This window comes from Rhipicephalus microplus, chromosome 6, assembly GCF_043290135.1.
Source record: "Rhipicephalus microplus isolate Deutch F79 chromosome 6, USDA_Rmic, whole genome shotgun sequence".
Lineage (NCBI taxonomy): Eukaryota > Metazoa > Arthropoda > Arachnida > Ixodida > Ixodidae > Rhipicephalus > Rhipicephalus microplus.
The window spans coordinates 177,011,523-177,029,698 of NC_134705.1; the positions used below are offsets into that span (position 1 = coordinate 177,011,523).

An 18,176-nucleotide genomic window follows, 5' to 3' on the forward strand; every position below is an offset into this window, starting at 1 on the left:
ATGAAGTCGCGTCTTTAACGCGCCCGCCGCTCTGCTTCGTCCATGCCCCGCCAATTAACGATCCTCCACGTACGCCGGCTATCCAGGAGACTTGAGAGACACTCGTTCTCCGCACATTCAGGCAAAGCGCGCGCAGCAGCCAACCGGAGAGTGGTGGCACTTCAGGGCAGAGTAACGCCATCTTGGAAATGAGATGAAAAAGGGTCATTCATTTCTTTTGCCTTCTTATCTTTCTCGTCCCTTCTTCTCTCGATTACGCGTGACAAGGTTAGACTAAGAGGAGTTTCGCTCTAAAATTGTGACGGTTGTTCGTCCAGGTGTATACTTGTGCGATAGTTTCTTACGTCTTTCTCTCTGTTTGAGCAGCATGCTCTAAGTGTCGAGCTGTGACAGTTGTTTGTTCGCACTCGCCCCGTGTGTGCTCCTTTCCTGCGTGCTCTCTGCTTGAAGTGTGCGTTGCATGTTTCGAGCTGCTTCTGATTCTTCGCACGAAATTGTAATTTGTTATACAGCAGAATTCATTCCTTCGCCCCAACAATGCAAAATGAATGCTAAACTACCTCGGCGAGGACAGGTTTCATTTTCGTGTTATACCGATTCCTAAAAGGGGGATCAACCACGTTTTTAAGGGCGAAACTTCTTAAGCCGGGGGTCGTGCGTACGCGACGTTTGTAGTAGTAGTCGTCGTCGTATTAGTACGTAGCCACCTCTCGTTTAGTCATTGGAATGTCCGCTGGATGGCGGTACTTCCATATGATGAATATATGATAAAAAAGATGCGAGATGGTGGTACTTGGAGTGTTCACTAGATGAACGGACGGATGGACGCACGCACGGACGGACAGACAGACAAGCAGACGAACGAATGAACGGACGCGCGAATGGACAGACAGACGGACAAACAGATGCACGGACGGATTGACGCATGGACAGACGCACGGATGGACGCAAGGGTTAACGGACGGGCGCACGAACGCTCGGACGGGCGGATGGGAGCGCGGACAGACTTACGGACGCTTCGTTCCACTCCCCACCATTCACCACTCCGTGGATATGGTGTGATTTTTTTTAAAACTATATCTTTCTGTCTTGTTCTTTGTCTTTTCCATCTGTTTCTTTTGTCTGTTTCTTCAGTCCCCTTCTTTCTCCATCTATTTATTCCTCTGCCCTTGCATCATTTTCTTTATTTCTTCACTCTGTTTCTCTTTTGTCACATCTCGTGCATGAGGCGCCTGTGTTTAGATTCAGGTACACGTTAAAGAACCCCAGGTGGTCTAAATTTCTGGAGCCCTCCACTACGGCGTCTCTCATAATCGTATGATGGTTTTGGGGCCTTTAAACCCTCACAATTATTATTATTTCGTCACACCTGTTTTTTTTTCTCTCGGTACTCGTTATCTTGCCCAACAGAGTTGATGCATTCCACGCCGGACAGATCGGCGCATGTGTTTTCGGTGCGAGGCAGAAGATGATGAGTATCATTTAAAGAGCACGTGCAGGTTCGTGCTGACAACTCAGCTCAGTTTAGGAACTCTCTTTTGAAACTACCAGGTTAGCCAATCCCCCAGTGTAGGTGTACGTGTGTCACAGTTTAAAGGGACTAGTACTATTAATCATTCTGCTAAACAGCTGTGCTGCTCAAACAACTACCCCAGCACGTGACAGCACGTAGAATGAAGAAGAGGAAGTGGAAGATCTACATTGATTATGTCATCCTAGTAAAATGATCTTTGGTCATTGGGAGGTCATGAAGAATAGTGTAAGCTAACATTAGGATCCATCATAATTAGCGCTTCATTATAACTGCATATGTAACCTCTATTAGCTTCTAAAAATAATAATAAATCCTGACTGTATGATCCACCCGACTATTGCCCGATTCCCCCCTTGAGTGGGTATTGATTTATATGTGGGGTTTAACGTCCCAAAACCACCATATGATTATGAGAGACGCCGTAGTGGAGGGTTCCGGTGATTTCGACCACCTCGGGTTCTTTAACGTGCGCCCAAATCTGAGCACACGGGCCTACAACATTTCCGCCTCCATCGGTAATGCAGCCGCCGCAGCCGGGATTCGATCCCGCGACCTGCGGGTCAGCAGCCGAGTACCTTAGCCACTAGACCACCGCGGCGGGGCCCTTGAGTGGGTAGGTGCCAATCATACAAGGTGCATGATCATCATCACAATTTTGAGCGGTGGGAAGCAGCGGTGAAGCATTCGCCATGTCTGACGGCGATGACGACGAGGCGCTGCCGCAGGTTCTGCAGGTCGCCTGGGAGAGCGCCCTGTTAGCCGTGCGCGTCGCGATCGTACTTCTCGCGCTCACTTTCGGCGCGTGGTTCTACAGCCGGGTGACCAGCAAGCGATGCAAGTGCCCCACGCGACTCGAGGGCAAGACGGCACTGGTGACCGGTGGCAGCGCGGGCATCGGCTACGAGACGGCCAAGGCACTCGCGACTCGGGGCGCGCGAGTCATCTTCACCTGCCGCAACATGGAGGTGGGCATTGGCCAGAGGTGTCTGAGGGGCATCGACCACATGTACGCACACTCCTTGCCTTGCGTCTCGGGTAACAACGGCGATAGTGTCTTCACTGGGTCTCTACCCAATGAGCGAGTTGTCTACCTTATTCTGTCTTGTTTTCAGACGAGATCAAAGGCGGCGTTAAAGGGAAAGGAAGAGGGGGAGGGGTCAACTCTCCTGCGCCTAGTATCTTGTGAACCTAAACATGTGGGTACAAAAAAAGAGCAAATTATTGATGTTTGCTCATGATGAACCAAAAGCGTCACCAGAATCTTTTTTTTTTGGGGGGGGGGGGGTTCGCTTACTTTCTTTGTATATGTCTGTGCGTGCACTCATATGTGTGCGTGTATGCAAAATCACAAAATTTCGCAAAGGGAGGGGAGTCAAACAACCTCAACCCACACTCTAGCTATTATCACCCAACACCAAGTCGCTCAAGCCACCGCTCCGAAATCGCTGTTCCAATGAATGATTGCATTAATTAATCAATTAATGCACCGGCGTGTGCTCGGGAGGAGGGCAGTCCCTTCTCTTGTTAACTAAGAGGGGCGTAGAGTTAACTCTGCCCCCTCTCCCCTTCGACCCGCCTGCTCACGTCTATGAATGCATTAAATCAATGTATACCTCATTGAGCTCATTGTCACGTACAAATTATGCCCAAACTATGCGCAATATGCGATGCCGTGTGCACACGCGCGCGCATGCAGGTGGGCCAAAAGGCGCTCGCCTCCATGATCGAGGCGAGCGGCGGCGGCGACATCGTACTCAAGCAGCTCGACCTCTCCTCGCTGGGCTCAGTGCGGCGGCTGGCGTACGACATCCTGGACAGCGAGCCGCGGCTCGACTTGCTCGTCAACAATGCCGGTCGCATGGCGCCCCCTCGTCGCACGCTGACCGACGACGACCTCGAGACGACCATACAGAGCAACCACCTGGGACACGCCCTGCTCACCGGTCTGCTGCTCGACCTACTCAAGCGCTCGGCGCCGTCTCGCATCGTCGTAGTCTCGTCCATTCTGCACGGGTGGGCGCGGCTGGACCTGGACGACCCGTTCCTGGAGCACCACTACTCGGACTCCCGGGCGTACTGCCTCTCGAAGCTGTACAACGTGTACTTCGCCCGCGAGCTGGCAGACAAGCTGCGCGGCGAGCGGGTCACCGTCAACGCGCTCCACCCGGGTCTCGTCAAGTCGCGCTTCTTCCGCGAGCGTCCCACCACGTTGTTCGGCAAGTTCCTACGTTACGTGGTGGTGCCCTTGTTCGGAAAGGTGCGCCCACCGATTCCCCTCTTCTTGAAGTTTCTCGATTCGATTCCACATCCGAATCGAATCGGATGTCGAATGCTTAGCTTCAGAATGCTAAACAGCCGTTTAATATAAAATGTATGCTCCCATCCTAGTTATACCACAAAGGTCTCGCATCCCCTTAAGCATTTGCCTATGACGACTATATACAAAACAAAAGCCATCTTCTTTTCGGCTCAATTGAATTTATCGATCACCCCAGCCCCTCCTCTGATCCCTCCTTGCACCCAACGTTGATACGCAGTGGCTCCAGGATCGGCCAGACTTATACACCAAGCGCCGATGTCACTTGATGACGTCACCACGTGTGATTACACGTTATGTGGCATGGTGACGTCACAAAGTTTAATGACCTATGATGTCGTTATCTCGTCTTAGGGTGACGCCATTTTTTATGGTTTTTGCATCACTCGTGTTGACGCCGACGCCGCCGACGGTCACCTTTTGTGTTTGACGAGCCATCGAACGCTTTCGCTTTCATACAAGTACGGATTGAGCATTAAGTTAGATGGCGTCAGCTGCTGCTCTAGGTAAGCTTTCATGTTTGATTGCCGTGCCATATGACCGAGGGAATAACAAATCATCGCCTATACTTTTGCAAACAAATTTGAGCTTATTCGGGAGTAGTCGGCATTTACAAATATTCGTGAACTATTCGAAAGGCATTCGTATTTCCGAATAGTGACTGCTTGATTCGAAGGCTGAATCTAATTTATCGCTGTTTTCGATTCGACGTCCGGCATTTAAAGAAACTTCGCACACCACTGTATTTATGAGTGGATGGAGCACCAGGTGACACTCTTCTTCCTCTTTCAAGCTTTTCCGGTCGAGGATCTACTTCCGGTTAACCGGATATACAGAAGATGTGTTTTAAAAATCGAACTAGTGTGAAATTTGTGGTTCTGGTTCAAGTTATATTTTATACATATGTTATCGGAAAGTTAACCTAATTAAGATGCGACCCAATTAAGTCTCGGTGTAATTAAGGAAAACTAATTGAATGATTTCACTGAAAAAGCAGACGATTTTTTTGCGAGTAGCTTATTATCCCTGTCTATATATGCTACCACAGGTAGCATATAGTAATTTATGGTACCCCGGCCAATGTTCGCGCCGAGGAAGCACGTTTCAAGGTGCCCTAGAGTAGATCTCTGGAGTAGGCTGGATCGTTGTGACACCTGCCAGAGAAGATTATAACTGCGTGCTTGTTTCTGTATGTGGCTTCTGAGATTCGCTTCGGTAACGCGCGAAACAGCTCAAGTATTCGCCAGGGCGCACGAAACTTTGCTACCAGACACTTAAATCAAAGATCACCTCCAGATTTTAAATACGAAAATTCTCATGCTCGAGTCAATGCCTTCTAGACTAGTTGCCCCTCGCACGAGAAAAAAAAAACAGCTGCCACACCCTTTCCCTTAATCTTTTTCGATTAGTGTCGGTCGCTAGCGCCACCCGTGGTGGACGGTGCAACAACTCGACATTTTGCATAGTCTCCGAAATAGTCGTGTATAGTTGCAGATCTCGAATAACTCTCGACTTACGAGCCCTTGCGGGCCACAAATTAAAAAAAAAAAACACCGTGATGATAGTGTCGGTCGCGAGCGCCACCTTGCGGCGCTATCTCAAAACATAAGTCAGGCTGACACCGCTGCAGGGACGCGAGCCATTCGTCAGGCCTCTTAATAAATAAGGCAATGGTCGAGCTCAATCCGGTGTGCAGCGTGGCCAGCCTTACAGCGCATGCGCGCCCCTCCCGCTCTCCTTTCTTACACTTTTCCTCTCTCTCATCTGGGCAACCCTCCCCGCGGCGCTAACCCCCCCATCGCACATGATGATCCGTCACACCGGTGAGTCACTGCGTGTTTAGCACCTAACTCCCCACGTTTTCTCATCTACACTTATAGTTCCCTTTAGCGGGGGATGGTGTAATTTTTTTCAAGATGCGAATACTTTCTCTTTTATTATTATTTTACGTGCACGCAGTCGCCCATGGAGGGTGCGCAGACCAGCATCCACCTGTGCCTGGCACCGGAGTTGGCGCACACAACGGGGCGCTACTTCAAGGAGTGCCGCGAGGTGAGGCCGGCTGAGCATGCGCTGAACCCGGTGCTCCAGCGACAGGCCTGGGAGATCACCGAACAGGCGCTCAACGTGCGCCTCTGCGATTGAACGGCGGCTCGGCCACGTCGTCATCCGCCTGGACGACGTTACGGAATTACAAAATTCGTCGCTCTCAATTATGTGACTTTGAGTCATGCTCAGTGTGATTAGCTTGCTCCAAACGAACGAGCTTCCGATTAACTGCCCCAATATGTAGCCCCGGATAACGTCACATTTCCTTATTATGGTCTATACTGAGGCGCTTACTAACAAATAAGGCCACTGTTCAGAGCCTAAACATAGACAAGTCCCGCTACGTCAAAGCTATCCGCAGCTATAGAACTACCCGCCACAAATACTCTCAGTACCCTTGCCCCTTAATGATTTCGCACAGATGCCTTCAAATTCTCGTTCTTCCCGCTTGCGATCAGATAATGGAATAACCTGTCCCCCTCCCTTACCAGTAGCACGTCCTTAGCCACTTTCTCAAAACTAGTAGAAAGCGACTTGATAACCTCGCAAACATAATATGGTGCTGTGCGATCTTTCTTGTTATTTAAGTAAAGTGTGAATACGATTGTACTTTGGCAAATGTGCTTATATGTTTTCTTTTTTCGTTGTTGTTTTGTTAATTTTTTCTTATTACTTTTTCCCTTTCCATTGACTGTACTTAATCACCGCTTTAGATTGCCCACCTGTTATAATGCCTCTGGGATTGACAGTATAAATAAATAAATAAATAAATAAATAAATAAATAAATAAATAAATAAATACTAACATACCATGGAGTCCTCTTTATCATTTAGGTGGCTAATGCGTTCGTGCACTTAGCGAGCGTCATAATGGGCCCCAAAACCGTACCCCGAGGTCGAAATTTAGCCGTGGTGTTCTAATGATGCACGAGTCTTCAACAAACGCTTCGCCGCGAGCATTTTTCGCAGCAAGGCCGTAATAGCGGAGTTACGCGCGTTTGATCATCCAAAAGTGGCTCTCGCTTCCCTCTGGCCTTCGACATACGCCTCCTCCTATAGAGTCCACTGCTCCTCGTCACTTCGAGAAGGCATAGCAGCGAGTGGGCTTGCCGGCGAACATACAAACACGTTCTTTTACAGCAAAAGCTGTTATGAGATCACAACAAGGGTCGCGCGAGCGGCGCCGTAGATGTCCGCCGCCGCCCGTAACCGCTATCGCACGAAATATCATCTTCATCATCAGCCTGACTACGTCCACTGCAGGACAAAGGCCTCTCCCATGTTCCGCCAGTTAACCCGGTACTGTGCTTGCTGCTGCCAATTCATACCCGCAAATTTCTTAATCTCATCTGCCCACCTAACCTTCTGTCTCCCCCTAACCCGCTTCCCTTCTCTGGGAATCCAGTTAGTTACCCTTAATGACCAGCGGTTATCCTGTCTACGCGCTACATGCCCGGCCCATGTCCATTTCCTCTTCTTTATTTCAACTATGATATCCTTAACCCCCGTTTGTCCCCTAATCCACTCTGCTCTCTTCTCGTCTCTTAAGGTTACACCTACCATTTGTCTTTCCATTGCTCGAAATATAAAGCAAGGACAAAGCGAGATTCGAGCCCGGGTCCTCTGCGAGCCAACCCAGTATTCTACCGCAGAGCTACGCCGGTGCTTGAAACTCTGCTGTAAGCTTGCCTTATAGACAGGCTTGATGTCGGGAAAAGAGAAGCGTCTTAGAACTACAAAGCAACAACCAGGCGTCACACAATGCGAATTGCGGAACGAGTGCTCCAATGCTCCAATCCGTTCCAAAGTTTGTTCTTGATCGCACATTAACTGTGGCGCATACCCACTTCAGGCACAATACTTCATCGTCGTCATCCATTGCATAAAAAAATTGAACAAAATTTCCTGTGTGTAGCGGATGCGCTTATCCGAAGAATGACGAAGAATGGCATAGTGAATGCCGGCCTACTAAAAGCATAATTATTTATGACGTAGCGGGTACCCAACAACTGTGCTTATAGCAGTTACCCAAAGAGTACTTAGAAAAGGGTTTGAAAGGCCGCTCTTCTAGCTTTCGCTTGCTGCGCGTTCAACCCAGGCCCCGCTTTTTTTTTTTTTCTAGTTGACATAACCGAACGTGAACGGTGGCGTCGCGGTCCACGCCGGTGACACCGAAAGGCCCGGAGAATACAAGGGATCGTTTCTAGGAATTAGTAGCGCGCCCACTGCTCATAGCGTATTCCCGCGTTTGGCGTTATTGATCGTGTAGGTATTCTAATTTTTATGCGCGTATTTGAAATCTATAGGGTTCCTGTAGTGTTACCGACGTTGTCATTCGGCAAGCCATGTTTGATATCATGCGTTGTCTTCAGGTTGGCCGGTCAGTCTTTATTTAGGACCTTTATTAACAGTCCTGAAAGACGCGAGTAGCACGCTGTGGGTTCCTCGCGCGCGTGCCTGACCACCGCATTACGGCTACGAGACTACCTGAATGCCTGACTTAGCACACTTGATGATCCTGCCGCCCGGTTCTTGGCCGATCCCCCTTTGTGGGCGAGTGCCAGCAAAGCTGAAGGTTCATCATCATCATCATCGGGAGCTCTCTAGATGACATGAAGCTACTGCCGGTTGTTGGTGCTTCTGATGCCGGAGCACCACTTGGCCTGGTCGGTTTGAACGCAGCCCAGCAGCGAAGTGCGGCGTCGCCAGAGCGTGTGCTCCAAATTCGCTACCTCCCCGCAGCGGGGGTGCCATCTGCTAGTGTAGGTGTCCGGATCGATTTCGTTAGATTAAAACGCTGTAAGAGTCTAGGTGTCATTATCTCTGCTGCGAGTTATTTTCTGCAAGGGGTGTGGGAGTGGTGTAGACCTCATTGCTGGACCAGTGTTCAGCACACCACATACAATGGGAGCTAACAGCTTTTCAGGAACGGCTGAAGCTATGCAAATAAGATAACCACGCAAAAAATCAAACGTCAATAGACACATCAGAAAAGGACGATTTCTTTCACATTTAATTCTCAGCAATGGAGAGACCACTCGTACCAAAACAATGAAATCTTAGAATGAGGACTAAACGCATATACACTAAATCTAGTGATATAGTGGTAGTAATAGTAATGTGATTTCCGATAACCTAAACTGTACTACACACAGGAGATCATGATGAAAATGGTGATGATGATGATAGCCTCTATGTATGTAACACACACACACACACACACACACACACACACACACACACACATATATATATATATATATATATATATATATATATATATATATATATATATATATATATATATATATATATAAAATGAAAAATTGCCCAAGGAACGAATAATCTACAAGTAAAAGTGAAACAATGCACAGACTGGCCCGGAGTCTTCACCTTTTTTATTGTCCGAATGCCCATACGCTATATACCGAGTGCTGTGTGAATTTAACCAGATTGTAGCCAAGGGTCGTGTATAGGAACGTTGAACCTGAAGAGGGTCGAAACAAAATCTTCACTTTTCACTGCTTTACTCACCACCAGTCACGCACCATCACTCCTAAGATATGTTTCAGGAAGCGTTGTTTAAAATATATCATTTTACCGCATAGAGGCACATTTGTGTCTCTGTTAATAAACTTGAGCGCCTTGATCAAATTTTTCAGGGATTCTGATACCACTGCTAAGCCAAACATAGTGTTTTAGGTAGTAATGACGAACCTTTAACCCATAATTATTCGTAGTACCGACAGGAGACAAGTAGTGGGACTTGCCCATTTATGCGGCCCATACCCGTTTATGATGGACTGTGACGACGACATGGCACGCCAAAAAGCCGACATCTTAAGGCGCTTCGCCTCTAATATATGTACTGCTGCAATTAAATGGTCAATGACTCGATTCCCGAAACTTGACTTCGCCGAACTAAGAGCCTCAATTCGAGGAAGCGCCGCGCACAGGGTTCTCGGGAACACGCCTACACGAAGTTACCACGTCCGGTTACGCACTAAGCGCGGGATCGGCGCAGTTGTCTCTCGACAAGGCTTGGACGCGTCCACCGATTCACGGGAACCGGCGAAGTGCGTTGTCGCCGGACGTTCATTGTGGGGTCACCATCCGTCCGTCTTCGTAGCGTCCGGACACCGCACGTGAAGTAACTGCACGTGACATAACATCACTCCTGTTGTACACATTGGTGCATAGAAAGGGTCCGACGACATGACTGTTTTGTCCAGACGGTACAGTGTATACAACGAGTGTGTACACCGACACTGGATCAAAACGCCACTGGCGGCAACGTTGGGAAGGACAGCTCGCTGATAGTCCACAGGCGGCCTGCGTCCCTCTCGTCCTCGGGGCAGCGAATGGCAGGCCACTGAGCGCGGCATTCGGACAGGTACCAGCCGCTGCATGGGTCCGGCGACAACACCGCATGCACGGTAGTCTGGCAAGCCTCGCGCGCGTTCTGCAATACATAGTTATAATAAATTAGCCCCCCACCCATTCTCAATATAAAAAGAACAAGCTCGAGCTTCGCGTTTCAACGAACTGGACGCGACCGGGGAAAGGGAGTTCAACTCGACTCGAGCCAGATGTTCTACTCGATGCGACAGCGTGAAGCCAGAACACCACCCTACGCGACAAATAAGTGAAAATCGACCCGACCAGGTCGAGTCAGAAGTTGAACTCTACTCATTGCAAGTGGGTCAAACCAGATGTTCGCTCGACTTCACCGGGTTAAGCTCAGAAGTCCAAATCGACTAGACCGGGTCGAGTCACAAGTTCAACTCGACCCAACTGGGTCAAAGCACATGTTCGCTAGACTTCGCCAAATTAAGCTCAGAAGTCCAAATAGATTACACCGGGTCGAGTCATAAGTTCAACTCGACACAACTAAGTTAAGCCAGATGTTTGCTAGACACTGCTGGATTAAGCTCAGAAGTCCAAATAGACTACACCGGGTCGAAGTCTAACTCGACTCAGCTGAGTCAAGCCAGACGTTCACTGGACTCTGCCGGGTTAAGCTCAGAAGTCTAAATAGACTACACCAGGTCAAAGTTTAACTCGACTCAGCTGGGTCAAGCCAGATGTTCACTAGACTGCCCGGTCAAGCTAGAGCATCACCCGATGCGACTGAGTCAAGCCAGAAATTCAACTCGACGCGATCTGGTCGAGCCTGAACTCTGAAGTTAAGCTGGCCCAGCCTGACCATATTTATTAGATGCCCATGTACTCTCTTATCACATTCTCACTCGCACCACATGCGGGGTGGGAAGCTGCACAATGTCGTGCTAATGTCCCTGTTTTTCCTGTACCGTTTGTCTTTCCAAGCGAATCACGAGAGCCAAACCAACCCTCGAAATTGTATCGTCTCGACGCTCTAACAATCGCTAATCTAAACCCGCTAACAAATTTTATCCTGTCAAGCCGACTCGTCCTGCATTTGTGGGGTTTGTGGAAACACAGCTGTTGAAATTGCAAGTTCGAAATTTCGTTTTTAGGCTTAGTTTGGTGTTTTATAAGATAATCAACCCTCCGATGACAATGGTTACGGCGAGCACGCAGCTGCCGGACGTCGAATGTGTACTAGTGAGTGAAGCGTCCGTTTGTCATTTGTAACGTATATGTATCACCGTATCATATTCTAGAAGGGTGCCTTGAAGCGCGCCGCTTGGTGCACGTGTAAAGGCACACCATTCATTCGTGATTCACCACTTGTTCTAAAACACATTCGTGAATCCGAAATGACGTTCACGCAAGGCGCACATGATTAAAACAAGAGTATTTCAACATCCTTCAGTTGGCATAACTGTTAAATACATTTAGAATAACGGTTTATACGAACGCTTCAGGTTGAGAAATAAATCAACGATTATATACGATCTCGTAAAACAAAAGGTTGCCGCAAAGAAGTAAAACAATGTGTGCGCGATAACCTGTACACCATGTGTATGCGGCATGCACCATGCAGTACGGTCCACTGTTAAAGGCAACACTGAAATGAACACCATATGTATTGCTGTCTTTCTAACAACATAAGCTCCACGGTGTGGGAGTCGAGGTTAGCCCACCGCCTTTGCGTGGGCTTTGCCGCCTTTTTCTCCCTTATCATGTCCCGACATGACTCCCCTGCTCCGTGGTCTGCCGCGCTGGGAGAGTGGGGAGTGACGTTTAACCCATCTCACAAGATAGCGGATGTCGACTGTGGCGCCCTGCGTGGTCTCTCGGGACGTTTCGCGCGCGCGCGTCGGCAGTGAGAGAGAACCTCTCCGGGGACCACATAGGGTAAGCACGCAGTTCCCTTCCAGCAGCTCGCTTTGTTTGAGGCTTGTTTGGACTTCGCCAACAGCGCCTTGTGCCCGCGGCGAACGCTTACCTTTTGTACCGGTCTGTACATGGCATGCAGCCGATCGATGTGTAGCCTTTGTAGCCTCGCGTATGCGGCATGCTCGTTTCGATGAGTATAGCCGAGCGTGCAGCATGCAACAGTGCACTGCACACGCACCAATCTGTGCGTATAGTCTTGCGTTTGCGACATGCAACGGTGTACGCGACATGCCTGCGTTCATGAGCATGCGGCATGTGCCGTATCCATGTACGTATACGCACCTTGATTCCGAACAAAGTGGACAGCAAGCCGAACCAAGGTTGTCCCACACGCGTTAGGCCTCGGGAAACGCGCGTGTTCACCACTCCTGGATGTACCGCGCATGCGCTAACACCTGCGGGGAATATGTCGCTGCTTTATAACCATAACACAACATTCAAAAACTATAACGGCGGGAACTTTATGCTTTACAACATAGGCTTAGCCAAGGAGTGGGCGGTTGGAGGAGTGGGGTTCAACCCCCCCCCCACATTTGCCATTTTGCTTACATATACATTGTACACGCACACATGCAAATGCTCGCACAAACAAACAAAGTATGGTTGACCCCCCTCCTCGAAAAAAAGACTACGCTAATGCTTTACGCCGTAAGCCTCTGCAAACCAAATCTCCATCATCCATTTAGCTTCTCTCTACTGGAGGAATGGGTGGCCAAATAAGGAATTTGATTAAAGGAGTGCGGGGCATTCAATGTGCAGGTAACTTTCTGAGCGTCCTAACGTTGCACTCCGCCATCACGCACCAGAAAACGCTTTTGAGCCTTTATATTTAGATGAGCGCACACCGCCGGCTATAGAGCGCGCTCGAGCTCCTTAACTGAACGCGCCCAATGTCTCATTTACATTGGCATGACAGGAGATAATGGCCAACGCCGGTGATCATTTCGTTGTGCTCGCAGTATGCGCAATAATACGATAGGCTTTGCTAAATCCTGTACAGCCAAGGGTGCTGGGCCTGTGCTCCAGACAAGGTGACTTCATAGCTTCAGAAAGCGCATGAAACACAAACCACGAAAGAACACAGCACTGCGTTGTTGCGTGTTCTTTAGCGCTTTCAAAACCTTTGAATCAGAACCAACTATAGCCGAATCTCAGCGCCGGATAACGTGAATCCGTTCGGGCATTATTGTGGACAACATCGAACCAGGATTTAATTTGCCTGGTGGCACCCACGACAAGCGAGTTCTTTCAGCGAGACAGAGAACAAATGTGTTGCGTTTTGACTATGCTTGCACTTGGGTGAGGACAGGGGGGAGGGGGAGGCGAGCAGGCGGAAATATTGAGAAGCTTCAGCCCCCTCCCCTTTACACAGCTCGGTTCACAGCCGTCGCTGTGGGCCGAGCGGGCTTATCGGTTTGTGGCTATAAACGTAACTATAGTGTACTAGAACCCCATATTCTAGTACACTATAACGTAACCGAAGGATAATAAAGGGTGGCGCTAAGGAATTTTCCTCGCGTTCAAAGCTACATAACCACCGAGTTTTTTTTTTCTTTTTTTTTTTCGAGGGCGAGTGGGCTTTACACATATCACTGCACGCCCTCTCCTATCCTCGTTTTCCTTCCTCCACATTTCAAACGAACGAAGGGATTATACCGGTGTTCTTCAGGCGTCGCGCCAGCTCGGCGGAGAAGAGCAGCATGGCCCTCTTGGAGTTGCAGTACGCGCGGCTCGGCGACCATGTACTGCTGCGAAGGCCTTGCACGTCGGCCCAGTCGATGCGTGCCAGCTGCTGCACCACCGACGTCAGATTGATGACGCGAGAGGGCGCGCATTCCCGTAGCGTTGCTGTGTTAGGTTAAAGAACAAACAAAAGTTAACACACATACTGCGTGCTACTTCAGGCGATCAAGGAGCATTCCTTAAAGGTAACTGGGAAGTACTGGCTTTTTTGTTGTCTTTTTTATACTTTAGTACTCCGTAGATTACACGAAGATATCTGTAGCGGAAAAGGAGGAGGGGTCGCTGGGATTCATGTACAGGGGACAATGGGCAAGTTCCGTAAAGAGAGGGGGCGGCAAGTGTGCTGGAAGGTGAAGTGCTGACGCGTCCTGTTCCGACTATGCTTTATTTTGGGGGAGGAGGGTAAACACTTTTTAAAGGAAGATCAGATATGAAAGAATCGGCGATTCAATGCGTATCACAGCTGGAGAGGGCCTATTTATCAACTTCACAAGTATGGGCAGCGTAACATTTTGAAAGGAAAAAAAAAGATAAGGGAAGAACGTGCTATTTACATTACGGCATAGACACTCAATGCGCAAAACCTCAGCCGTGTCTAGAGAACTATTTATCACTTATAGTTCACTTCTTTTTCTGAGATGGTAATTTACCATTATTCACTTCTTTTGTTTCTCTGGTTTCGGTGGCAATGTGAAACCAAGTAGAGTGCAGAACGCTTTCGAAAACTGGGGGGATGGGGAGGGGGTCAATACTGAAAAGAAGAAGAACCTGACAAGCAGAAAACTTGGGGCGGCTGGACACTACAGTGGTGCGGAGACTGACGAACAAGCCAAGCTGGTGGCATTCCCCTCCTTTTTTCCCTCCTCCTCGCTTCGATTTCCTAACCATTCCGGACTATATTATGTAGATCATTTATATGTTTAAATATCCCTCCCTATTCCTCACCGCCTGTCCCACTTTCTTGCTGTACTTCTACAGTGGCTATGGTATGCTTCATTTCTTGCTTTCTTCTTTTTCATATTTCTCTCTCTCTCTCTTTCTGCCTCTATTCTCGCTCTTTTCCTTGCTTTGATTCTCTCTTTATCTCTCGCTTCCTCTTTCAGTCTCGCTCTCTGTTTCCTCTATCACTCCATTGCGTATGTTTCCACATCTTGCTGCCCGAAGTGTCAAGAGAGACAGAGAGAAAGAAGAGAAAAATTAAGATAATTAGAGAAAATAAACACATAAAACGATAGACAGAGAACAATGAACGAACGAAAGAAAGAAGTGAAAAGAGATAGAAAGGAAGATAAAAAACAGAGAAAGAGGCAGAAATAAATAGAAATGTACTGAAATAAAGAGACACGAACAAAGCATCAAGAATGAGTGAGTGATACAGAAAGGGAAAAAAGAGAAGCAACGAAGCAGAGAGAAAGAACGAAAGGCAACAAAGAAAAATAAGGATGTAAATTAGAAATATAAAGGCGAAGGACATACTCAAGAGAAGTGAAACAAGAAACAAAAAAGAAAGGAGGAAAGAGCGAAAAGAAAGAAAGAAGGAAAGAACGAATGAAAAGAAAGAAAAGAAGGATGCATAGTTACGATGAACTGCTTCCTTTTTGTTTTTGTTTTTTTACTAGTAATCGGGAGCGAACCAGTCCAAATGCGCACCCTATACTGAATAAGATGGCGTTCGCCTTCCGGTCCCCTTCGAAAAAAATGCGCAAATACATGGCGTCACCTTTTTTATCAGCGACTTCGGGTGAGCGTAAACTTGGAAAGAACTCACGCAGCAGCAGCCTCGTCAGCAAGTAGTGGCCCAGGTAGTTCGTGGCCCACGTCAGCTCGTGTCCGTCGGCGGTCAGTCGACGGCCGTCGGTGGGCGCCGAGGCGCCCGCGTTGTTGACCAGCGCGTGGACGCGGCCCTGCGTGAGAGGCAACAGGCGCTCGACGAAGGCGCGCACCGAGTCCGGGCTGGACGTGTCGAGCGGCAGCCAGGCGATGTTCGTGCTGCGCGTCTCGGAGGCCAGCTGCTCGACCGCGTGCCGCGCACGCTCCTCGCTGCGGCAACCCAGCACGACCCGCGCGCCGCGCAGCGCCAGCTCGCGGGCCGTCTCGTAACCGATGCCTGCGTCACGTGAGTATCCACTCAATGGTACTCAAGCTCGTTCACGCACCAGGGGCGGCGCCTGTGCTTTTTTTCTTTTTACACTTGGGGGGAGATGGGGGAGGGAAAGGAACCCACGACAAGTTAGTTCGTCCAGGGATGTAGGAAGGCAAGATAGATCTAGGAGAGTATACTAATAGCTTTTCCACTCTTTGTAGAAAATAATCAGAGCAAGAACTGTGAGTGCATTACACGTACTCATTGCAATAACACACTCACTGCAGGAGTATAATTATAGTAAGGCATGTAGATGAGTGTATTACACACCCCTTTAAGGAGAGCAACAAAACTCGCACGATCACTTATACAGCTTTTATTCTTAGTCAGACATTTTCCCCAAATGACCCGAAGGCGCTGCAGCAGAGGGCTTACAACCTTGAAAAAAAAAAGTAAACAATTTTTATTGACATTTCGCTCTAGTTCACAGGACGGTTGACTTCATTGAGCGATAATTTTAAAAAATAAGTAGAATTTACACACCTGCTCATCTTGTTCCGATATTCCGTAATATTGAACTTGTGCTCTATCAACCAGGATATACGATTTGGACGTTCTAAGTACTTTCCCATGCCTTGTCCAGTTACATTTTATAATATCGTAATGAACTCGTCGGTATACCTTATCACATTTGTACGTTCACTAGCCCCCCATAGGTACTCCCGTTTTCTTCACGTCCCAATCACTCCCTCACTCACTCACTTACTACTCACTCACCGGCCTCCAGTCTCAGTTCTCTTTAATCCGGACATGTACAGTGCTCAACTTGCACGTCTATAACGACGACATCTGTAGACGCAAATACGCCACATCTGAGGATGCGCGGCGCCAGTGATGTGCCTGTCTTGCAGTTTCCACCCATCTTTATCTCCCCGGCCGCGATGACATGACTGCTTTAGCCGTCGAAGCGCTGTCAACATTATAGAACCGAACGAAAAGAAAAAAAAAAACCTCACCAATTGCCCGGATAGGCGCCTTTTAAACTCTGAACTTATTCTCGCTTCGCGAGTGCATATCACAGCGAGAACGATTCACCTCGTTCTTTTTTTTTGCTTGCTTTTTTTGTTATTTCGCAAAATCGTTCAGAGTGCTTTCGGTGGCCAAAGCCGGTTGTTGCATCCGCGGTGATAAACAGGGATCAGTATTGCAAGGCAGGGTACATCGCTAGCGCCCGGACGCATGCTCAGATGTGGCGTATTTGCGACTCCAGATGTCGCCCGTGCTGTTCCGCGCGCGACGCAGCTCCGTCGCTACAGACATGTGAGTTGAGCCCTGTACGTGCCTATACCGGATCAAACAAGAACTCTAACGCATTTAAATGAGCGCGCGCGCTGACGTAGGCGGCGTGCAGCACGCGCAGGCGCCACCACCCCGAGCCGCCGTCGACGACACGAGACCGCGCCATGAAGAAGCACGACTCTCACCGGTGTTGGCTCCCGTGACGACCACCGTCTTTCCGTCCAAGTCAGCCGTGCACCTACATTGTCTCGTGGACAGCCGGTTGTAGGCGAACAGGGCGAGCAAGAGAGCGGCAGGCGTGGCTGCTAAACACGCCAACCACAACATCGTTTTTGGCGAAGAGCAGCAGACACGGGTAACACCCGCAGCCACCGCCGCTACGAAACGCCGGCCTGTTCTAGATTTGGATGAGAGAGAGGAACATGTTGGGAGAGAAGGTCACTACTACCGCTTCCCTGCAGCTGTTGTAGAGCGGCTTCAGAGGCCCCGAAGTGGGCCCCACAGCGTCCTTCTCGACTAGCGAGCGCGAGGATTGCTACGTACGCACCACCTTATCTCGATCAGACATGCAGCGGCACTCGGCGGCGATCTCGCGTAATCGAAACATGTTGCACGCGGCGTACTACGTGGCTTCGCGTCGCGCGTCCTTCGAAACGTACAAGCATGGGCAATTGGGGTGGTCGTGCGCTATGTTCGATCGCGCCCTACGACAATATGGCTAAAGCGAAGATCACAACGCAAAAAAAAAAAAAAAAAAAAAAAACGATTTGGGACGATGTCACAACGGAAATATTGTACACATCGCAAGAAATAGGTGTAATAACCTG

General features: G+C 49.0%; 2 protein-coding genes across 2 annotated transcripts; one reads left to right on the forward strand and one right to left on the reverse strand.

Annotated features, from left to right (window-relative positions):
• Positions 1-2,206: 2,206 nt before the first annotated feature.
• LOC119168278 (retinol dehydrogenase 14) lies at positions 2,207-6,614 on the forward strand. Its single transcript, XM_037419681.2, has 3 exons — positions 2,207-2,499; positions 3,231-3,791; positions 5,811-6,614. The coding sequence occupies exons 1-3, from the start codon at positions 2,224-2,226 to the stop codon at positions 5,994-5,996; spliced, it is 1,023 nt and encodes a 340-aa protein (XP_037275578.2). The 5' UTR covers positions 2,207-2,223; the 3' UTR covers positions 5,997-6,614.
• Positions 6,615-9,276: 2,662 nt separating this feature from the next.
• On the reverse strand, positions 9,277-17,913 carry LOC142765687 (retinol dehydrogenase 12-like). Its single transcript, XM_075867129.1, has 5 exons — positions 17,535-17,913; positions 15,736-16,074; positions 13,881-14,072; positions 12,507-12,619; positions 9,277-10,362 (listed from the first exon to the last, which is right to left on the reverse strand). The coding sequence occupies exons 1-5, from the start codon at positions 17,674-17,676 to the stop codon at positions 10,174-10,176; spliced, it is 975 nt and encodes a 324-aa protein (XP_075723244.1). The 5' UTR covers positions 17,677-17,913; the 3' UTR covers positions 9,277-10,173.
• Positions 17,914-18,176: the final 263 nt, after the last annotated feature.

Bases quoted from the DNA above. Each gene is read 5' to 3' on its own strand.
- LOC119168278 (XM_037419681.2), top strand. From the start codon at position 2,224: ATGTCTGACGGCGATGACGACGAGGCGCTGCCGCAGGTTCTGCAGGTC. The intron at 2,500-3,230 runs GTGGGCATTGGC...GCGCGCATGCAG, and splicing joins TCACCTGCCGCAACATGGAG to GTGGGCCAAAAGGCGCTCGC. The intron at 3,792-5,810 runs GTGCGCCCACCG...ACGTGCACGCAG, and splicing joins TGGTGCCCTTGTTCGGAAAG to TCGCCCATGGAGGGTGCGCA.
- LOC142765687 (XM_075867129.1), bottom strand. From the start codon at position 17,676: ATGTTGTGGTTGGCGTGTTTAGCAGCCACGCCTGCCGCTCTCTTGCTC. The intron at 16,075-17,534 runs GTGAGAGTCGTG...CACGTGACGCAG, and splicing joins CGTCACGGGAGCCAACACCG to GCATCGGTTACGAGACGGCC. The intron at 12,620-13,880 runs GTATAATCCCTT...TATTCCCCGCAG, and splicing joins GCGACGCCTGAAGAACACCG to GTGTTAGCGCATGCGCGGTA.